Here is a 9,285-nt window from a genome sequence, read left to right on the forward strand (position 1 = left end):
TCCTGCTAAAAATCAAGAAGTAAGGAAAAAATCTCAGTCCTCACCCTGCTGACATATGTACTTCAGAAGGATGTTTTTGTCATCGTGCTACAGGGCTACTGAGTTGGAAAACAACGGGATCCCTTCTTGGCTCTTCTACAGACCCAGGGCTTTATATATCTGTCCATCAACCTCTGTGAAGTTGCAGACCACAACCTCTTAATTATTCTTTTATTATCTTGAGCACGACTTTCTTCTTTATAGATCACTAATGAAAGATGGAAAGCAGTGTATTCAGTTCAGGACAATGAAACTTTGTGCATGGTGCTAGCATGGCACATCCATGTCATCATGGCAGGGGAGTTGGAACTGGATGATCTTTAAGGTCCCTTCAAACCCAAACCATTCTGTGATTCTATGTCCTTGAAAGAAGAATGCAATTAATGTGATGACTTTTTGGGAATGTGCTGCTGCTTTCAGCTGTGTGACTCCAGATGAAGGGTCAGTGTCCTCCCCAGAAACTTGGCATATTGAACTTTCTTTGGGTCCCCTTGCCTGTCTATAGTGTCACATAAGCACATTCCCAATGATATCTGGCAAATTAAAAGTTTAGCTACAACTTTATCAGGAACAAACCTAATTACTAAGGGTCATCTGTGCTGCTAAAAAAAAATAATAAATAAAAATAACAAAAAAAACCTCAAACCAACAACAACAACAAAAAAGCCAGACCATGGTCACAAGCTCCCCAAGCAAGGACTGTAGAGCAGACTAAGTACTTTATAGCACCTGGTCCAAAGCCCCTCTTGGGCCCCATGCAGTGCCCCAATGGTCCTATGACATAATTACTCTCTTGTGGGAGTTGTGAATCTCTGGAAGAGCAGGGAGTGTTGTGTGGTAGCCCACCAGAGTGGATCTTCAGTCTGAAACAGATGCTTTGCATTGCATGCCCTGTGATGTGGCATGAGGGCATATGGAGGTAATTAAGGGTGCTGAGCATGCTGGGACAAAGTTAGAGGACTGCATAGTCAAGTCCTTATGGACTTTTGGGAACAGTCTCTGGAGCAAACTGTTCCCTGGACCAAATTTATCTGGAGAGGTCTAGTTGGACCATGTTAAGCAAATTAGCACCATGCACAATCCAAGACTTGAAATTACTCATTAGCTTTCTGTTAGGTGACAGTGTAGATGTACCTGTGTGGCTCTTGGCTTTGCTATCCTTCACCACTATGGGAGACTCACTGGTGAAATTCTTCCAGTGATGAAAGTCCTATCCTGCAAAGGAGAGAAACTGATGCATGGGAGGTTTTGAAGATTCCTACTAAGAGAGGAAAAGAACACCAGATGCCAGTGACATTAAGGGTGAAATCCATCAGAAGAAACCTTGGATGTCCGTGACATGGATGCCCATGAGCCAGGAGTTTGGGTCCATATCTGAGACCTTGTGTGATCCACCTGCCCAGAGTGGGTTCATGCTTTAGGATTAGAGATACCATTGCCTCCTCTCCACAGAGTAAACTGACTAAACCACTGACTGTAAGAGGAGCCCAGGAACCTGCTCAGATACCTAAATTCAGTTAGGTGATTCCCAGAAGACGCTCACAATCTTCAGGAAATTTGATGCCTCTGAAACATCATCTTCTTAATGTTCCAGACTGATGGGACTGCTTTGAGAAAAGCTCCAATGTGAGCTTTGAGGGGAAAGAAGGGCAATTTCAGCCAAAGTCCTACTAATGTGCTGCAACTTAGAGGAAAGCTTTGGAGTCATCACTAAGACCATACTGCCTACAGCTGAGGGGACAGGTTTGGGCACTGTGAATTAGACCAGTAAATTATCAGAACGAGGCTCTGCTGCATTACCCTTCTCTTGCTGACAGGCAAACCAGACTCAGTCTTCAAATTTGAGATCCTGCTTGAGAGTGTTGATGTTTTTCAGAGTCCTCAACCCCTCCAGGCTGGCCTCTCCTGCCTTTACCACCTGCCCACCACCCTCAGCCTAACTCATGCTTCTCTGAGCCCCACCACACCACAGACTGCCCTCCCTCCCCATGGGGACCCTGCATGCCAGATACACACACCCCACTGTGGGCTTTGGCATTGCCCGGGGGTCTCCCAGAGGGCATCTCCAACCATCAGCTTGGGACAATGCAACACTGACAAGAAGGTCATCAGTGGGCAGGGGAGGAGTGGCTTCTCCCTGCTTTTCTTCCCAGTCAGATCAGGGTACAGAAGTTGGAGCAAGCAGTGATGCCTACGCGCAGAGAGACACACAGGCAGCTCGTCGGGGTTTTCATTGCCCTGGTGGAAGCTCTCGCTTATCTGTGACGTTGTTTATGAGGTCAGCTGGAAGGCTTACAGACCTGAGGAATTCCACCCCATATCCCAACGCCATCGTCCTCCAGGGAAAACGCCAGAGTCGCTGCAAACATGCTGTCCTCCTCCCTATGCCAAGCAACTCTTGGATCTGTCCTACGAGGGCAGTGAACTCCCTCATCATGCCAAGACATGCCACCAGCTTCAAGGAGGTGTTAACCCTATAGGGACCTTACAGATGCCTGGTGGAAGTTGTCAATAACAGATGGAGAAGTTTGGGAAAGACTGGTCAGAAACTGAGACTTCCACTCCCACACGTAGGCAGAAATCCTTGCTGTTATCCAGCCTGTTCTTCCACAGCTTGGCAGTCACATCAGAGAAGTTTTCCATCTTGGGGACTGGGATGGAGCTGGCAAGGACAGATGCAAGTTGAGTAGCAGGCAGAAAGTGGCAGCTCATGATGGCTTTGGACCAGATTTAATTTATCTAGTTTGTAAGAGCCAGAAAGAAAAGAAGAGACTGACTCTGGCCAGGAGAGCCCACAGTGAGCTTCAGCAGCTACAGTACCTCCTGCATCAGGGTTTTTCCTATACCAACTGCAATTATCTTGACTTGCTGCTCTGACACATCATGAGGGAGTCCTCAGACCCTTCCTGACCTCTGAGGCCACGTTCAGGAGAAGCTTATGTGATGGGACACCTGTCCCCACCACAGACCTAATCCTATGTATGGATTTCTGGAGCTTCCTAACTCAAGAACAGAGTGGTTTGCACCTTGGCAGGTTCTATTTTTTCCATGAGTTTGATCAACCTTTTTTTTTGGCATCAACAGCCTCCTGCTGCAGGGACATCTACAGCTGAGCAACAAGCTGTGGGATGAACCTTCTCTTCTTTGCTTTTAACCTACCATCCACTAGTCTCCATCTCCTGTAATGCCACTTGTAGTGAAAAAACAAGGAACAATCACTCCTATTTACCTTCTCTATGACATTCCACCAACATCTGCCAGGTCCAACTCTCCATAAGCTATTTTTGTCCAAGGTCATTCTCCATACAACCCCAACACCAAGCAACAGTGCAGTCCCTTGTCAGTGTGAAGGATCCTACTGGTCCCTGCACTTCCCTTTCATGGTGGGACAGCGTTGGGAGGTGACTTTGACACTTTGTTTTTCCCACCTGCTCTCACGTCTGCAGCACTTTTGTGCCACGGACTATTCAGGACATGCTGTAAAGCAGGGACATTTTAAAACAAAGATGCCCCTGCCAACTGCAGCAGAAAGCAAGCCTGCTCACAGATTCTGGCTGCGTACTGAGAACCGAGGACAGAATTTAGATTGGACTGGGTCCATTTTCATTTGTCCATTTGTCTTTTTTTTCTTGTTTTGGCTTTTTTTTTTTTTTTTTTTTGGAGCACTGAACACTGGGACCAGCAACTCTCCAAACAATCCAGTGATATCACCTTCAAGTGAGTCATAGGGAGGGCAGGGTGGAGAAGTGCAGACAAGGAAAGTTCATGAGATTGTGCTCACTCAAACAACCTAAAATAAATAAAAAAGGGATATGTGTTTGGATGTGTGGAGGGGAAATTGCATCCACTAACCACCCAACACAGAATGGCACAGCTTTGGGAGCATGCCCATGGCTTCAGAGATTTGTAGCTAGCTGGGTTTTTCCTCAGATATGAGCAGGGTGACATTACCTAGGAAAAAAAAATGTGTAGGCACACCACACAGAGTATAGACACACATATGCATGTCCTGCACAGACACATGCTGTGAGAACACCAGATAAATCACTTTTTATTTCATTTCAGAGCACATTATTGGCTCAACTTTTGCACCACCAAAAAAAAATGAAATTCAATCTTCACATCATGTTTAGACTGTGACTCTGGTCACGTAGCATGGTGAGGGCAGGCTTTCCCTGAGCTCACCTGCAGCTTTCTTAATTTCTTAATGATCCTGAAGGTAATTATCTAGGGTTACAACAGGACCTGTAGTCATTGTTCAGAGCCAACTCTATCACTAGGATTCAGATTCTGCAAGATGCAGAATGATCTTTTATAAAATGACAAAAGGTAGAAAGGCCCCAAACGGACTTGCAAGCCTCCCCAGCAGTATTTTTACAAAATTTGTGTCTATTAGGAGAAGATAAAGTCTTCAACAGGATCTCCATGAGCCAACATAGAGCCTTCTCAACAAGGCAGATGCATCCTATCCTACCTGGAACCATCCTACACTGAGATACAACCAGGACCCTCCACCCACCAAGAGAGAGCATCACTGGATACTAGTCAGGGTGGAGAAGGGGCACCTCAGACGTCTGTCCCAGGCTGTCTCTACACATGTGGATTTGCTTAGTTTGGATGGAGAGCTCCCTACTGGGGGCACTACCCCCAAAAGCAGCAGTCCATTCAAGCAGGGGAAGGGCAAGCCAAGTCTCCATTGTCCTCTCTCTGTGAGGGCTCTGGGGTCCCACATGCTCCAGCATGACTAGGGGTTGCTGGATCCCAGCACACATACTGCCCACAGTGCCACTGCTGGAGAAAAGGAGGCTGAGGGGAGACCTTGTGGCTCTGTGCAAGTCCCTTGGAGGAGGGTGGAGAGAGGTGGGGGTGGGTCTGTTCAACCAAGGACCAAGGGACAGGACAAGAGGAAATGGCCTCAAGTTGCACCAAGGGCAGTTGAGATGGGATGTGAGGAAAAATTTCTTCACCAAAAGGGTTGTCAAGCATTGGAACAGGCTGCCCAGGGAAGTGGTAGAATCCAAAAAGCCTTCCTCTCTCAAATTGTTGCATATTTGTGTATGTGAAAGCACAAGCTAATTTCTTCCATTCTTTACTCATTCCCTAAATAAGATCCCACAACTCTTCCTTACGTGCAGCCTCCAAGTGCCTATCGAGAGAGTCTGATGCTCCAGCACGTACAAAGTTACCAGCCAAGGACCTGTTCTGGGGATTCCCTGCCTAGTTCTGTTCATCCCAGTGTGATCAAATGAGGAAACTATGGATGCACTCAGTACACATCTCTTCCAAGAGGCACGCTGATTAGCATGGTAATGAGGATGGTAATGAGCCCCTTGTCTTCAGATGTACACAAGGTTCTGGTGGGTGAAAAACAACCAAAGTTGAAATTTTGGGAATTCATCGATTTCTTTAGGTTTTTTTGTTTTCAAATTGTATTTTTGATCTGGATGCATAAGACAAAGTCTGTACTACAGCAACTGCATTGTGGAATGAACCGCTAAATACGAAATAGAAATTATTATTTTAACAACCATCAGGCTGTTTAAGCAAGAACCAATCTTGTAAGCAGCGCGGCTCAAGCAGTAATTGCTGGTCTCATTTCTAAAGAGACCCTTCTTTTATTTCCTTTGTTACCACAGCTTTTTGTTTTCTTTTCCTCTCTCTTTAAAGTTCAAAAAAAAAAATGCTACAGAAAACTGTAGCTCCTCTGAGAACCAGTGTGTGCTGCAAAAAAGGGTTCACAATAGCTCTGTGAAAGGGATTATGGTAATTAGCCTCATTCTTCAGGGTGGAAACTGAGCCATGGAACTTCTCCTCAACAAGGGCATGAACAAGATTAGATGCTTAATGAGCTCCTTCACCTGCATTAGACCCAAATGCTCACACTGAGCTATGGCAGGGTCAAGTTGAGACAACGCAATGTCTTAGGGCTGAGAGCCTAGGATTCCCTTGCAGAAAGCACAGGGCTCTGGGTAGAGGCTGGTCCTCAGGCAGGATGGAGAGCAGGGCAGTCCCGGCTTGAAAATAGACCCATCCAAACCTGAGACTGAGGAGAGGAACTGATGCCAGGCTTGGAAATCCACCGCTGGTCCACATTGCCCAAAGCATCGGATGGTGCTTGTAGGTCCAAGGTGGTGGGTTGGGGGCAAAGTGAGGAAGGGGGAAGACTCAAAGTCATGGTTGGATGGAGAATGGAGGAGATGCTACATGAAGCCATGATCATATGGAGAATGGAGAAGATGCTAGATGCAATGCAAAGGAGGACTGTCCTCAGCACCACTGAGGTGTTTGAAAGTTCCTGGCTAAACACTCAGGGGTGGTGTTTCTGCTGTGGTTAGAATTGGATGTGGTGATTTAAGCAGTCTAGTGTCAATCTATAAAGCTCACCACTGTCCCAGAAGGAGTAAACCCCTTTAATCAAAAACAACCAAGGTGGGTTCATCACCTCTGCAAACCCCTAACCCCGGTGCCCATAGTTCAAAAACCACAACACCAAGTGGTTGCTCATTAAACTGCAAACACCATCATCTCCATGAAGACCTCAGGTCTTTCCAGCACAGAGACTTTTTATTCCTGCTAACCGTCCTGACTCAATGCCTCCTTCAGCACGTATTGGTACTCCAGCCCTGTAACTTGGGTTGTCCTTCAGCAGATATTTAAGCTACATGGCTGCATCTGTGCTTTTTCTGCTGAAAAAAAGCTGAACCATCAGAAAATGCTGAGATCTGTCTTTATTCTCCCGCATCGCCATGATGGAGTAGCCCACGTACCTAATGCTGAGTCTATCAGTAATTTCTGCACTTTTTAGGGATGGATTTAAGAAAGCTTTGCTGGAACTAGTGCTCTGGGTTTCCTGGATGATGTTTTTTCTCCAGCAAACAGCTTGGGGAGTTTTATGTAGTGTTAGTCCCAAATTTCTAGCTCCTGGCACCTGTTTTACTGTTTTGACACCAGGCTTTTGAGCACAGGGAAAATAATAATGATATCCAGGGTTAATGTTATTTACTAAAATACAAATTATCACTCAGTCACATGGCGGCACAATTTGTCATCCAGAGCTAAAATTAAAAGAAATTAAGGCTGAGTCAGAAAGTTATTTCAGATCTGATTGGGGAATGCAAAGTGATGGGACCATGTGGGAGCAACACTGACATCTTCTGGTTGCAAAAAAAAATAATCTCCATCTTTTTCACCAAGAAAAAAACACTGGGAACCTCCAATACAAAAGCATAAGCAGGGGTCGTGGTGGACAAAAGTTTTCAAGTAGGAGGTACAAGCTTGGGATATTATCTGAGCCCATTTTAAGAGTCCACCTTAACATGACTGCAAAACTTGAACAGAGGGTGTGTGGCACTGATGACCCAAAATCGATGAGTCTAGGAGGTGAGGGGGTGTTGCTCTTCCATCAGTGCAGGTGACAGGGCTGTACCCATCCCTTTATGTTGCAGTGGTGAACTGTGCAATGCAACACGTAGGAAGAGACAGGCACCAAGAACCGATCCCTGCAAACCAGCCAAGCAACAATTTTCTCCATCTGATCTGGAATGGGACAGGTCCTGGTTGCCTTGTGTTGATAAACCAAGGATGCGTGGGGACCACTGAACCTGTTCCCCAAAATTGCACCCTCAGATCCTGCTATAATGTCTCAGAAAGCAGACCAGCCCCCAGATATGGAAGATACTTCTTGGGTGTAAGTCTCCTGCATCAATTCAGAGCAGGATGGCTGAACCCACAGCGAGGGAAACAGGTTTGGCCATCGGGCTGTTGGATCCTGCAGCAGGACTTTCATTCTGTCCTCTGAGGTGGATCCCCTCAAAACATAATGCATGCTGGACTGGGGGAGATTAGCTGGATGGTGGTCTGGAGAGAGTTGTGAGAAAAATCCTTCACCCTCACCACCCCTCATGCTTCTGTAGTTGCTGCAACAATAAACAGCCTCCCTCCAAGGTACAGGGGCTTGTCATGATGGCTCACAGCTGCATGGAGGGTGCTGGCTCCATTGCTAGGAGCCCTTTTGCAGTGGAGGTTAGGAGGCTCCTGCCAAAGGCATAGTATTATCCATCATTATCACTTCAGGGTCAATGCCTTGCTGTCCTGCAGTGGCCAGATCTTCACTCTGGTGGCAACAGGATTGCTAGCCAAGGACCTAATAGCAGAATCACACTTTCAGCCTTTATTGCAGGTCTCACCTCTTCCAGACTGGATTGACCAAGAGTTGCACTCAATGATCCTTGTGGGTCCCTTCCATCTCACAACATTTTATGATTCTAGATGCTTTCCTGTGCAACCTGTTGTAGGAAACCTGCTTTGGCAGGGGGGTTGGACTAGATGATCTCCTGAGGTCCCTTCCAACCCCTATGATTCTGTGATTTATGATTCTATGACCACAACCTTTGCTACTCTGCGCTGCCATACCTTTCCCCTTCCTCTAACCATATTTCTTTTAATCTCTTCCAAGGTTCTTTCTTCCCATCTCTGAAGCCCTCTGAAATGGTCTTCAAAGTTATCTTCTGGCTGGGATACTTCAACAGCTGCGTGAATCCCATCATCTACCCTTGCTCCAGCAAAGAGTTCAAGCGAGCTTTCATTAGGCTGCTCAAGTGCCAGTGCCACCGGAGAAGACGACCCATCTGGCGCGTCTATGACCACCACTGGCGAGGGGCCTCCGTAAACAGCTCGGTGCCAGACTCTGAGACAGACATGAGGCCCAGGATTAGCACCCTGAACAGCTCATTCATCTTTAACTCATCCTTGCAGGACAGAGCCAATAAGAGGCAAACACTCAGCTTCAAGGGCTGGAAAATGCTCAGTCCTTTCCAGAAACCAGCATCCACCCAACTGAAGGAGAAGATGAACAGTCTTTCTAACAAAATCCGAGGTGGCTCCAGCAAAGGGAGCATGACAGCCACCTACAAAACAGAGGTGGAGTCTGTCTCCATCGGGATCCCTCATGACTTTGTGGAAACCATTGACTACCAAACCTATGACTTAACAGACTGCTGTGGGCTGCGAGAAACAGATATCTGAAGCCACTGGGACAGCTGTCGATGGTTTCTTTAGATGTAACTAGCAGAAACATGAAGCGAAACTATCTGTGGGTCTGTCAGGCAGACTGGAAGAAGCAATCAGGTATAAAATGCAGGTGCCCAAAGGTTATACAAGTGTCCCCCACGCGGAGGTCAGGCCCTTCTCTGGGATTATGGGTTCCTCAAATAAGAGCCAATGGCATATCCCATTTTAATGAGCCTC

General features: G+C 46.6%; 1 protein-coding gene across 1 annotated transcript; it reads left to right on the top strand.

The window, feature by feature from the left end:
• Positions 1–8,494: 8,494 nt before the first annotated feature.
• LOC114818412 (alpha-1D adrenergic receptor-like) lies at positions 8,495–9,063 on the top strand (the record flags this gene model as incomplete). Its single annotated transcript, XM_029084144.1, has 1 exon — positions 8,495–9,063. A coding segment is annotated over one exon (569 nt), but the record flags the coding sequence as incomplete, so codon positions are not given.
• Between the last annotated feature and the right edge of the window lie 222 nt (positions 9,064–9,285).

Source organism: Antrostomus carolinensis, unplaced genomic scaffold (assembly GCF_000700745.2).
Source record: "Antrostomus carolinensis isolate BGI_N321 unplaced genomic scaffold, ASM70074v2 scaffold11463, whole genome shotgun sequence".
Lineage (NCBI taxonomy): Eukaryota > Metazoa > Chordata > Aves > Caprimulgiformes > Caprimulgidae > Antrostomus > Antrostomus carolinensis.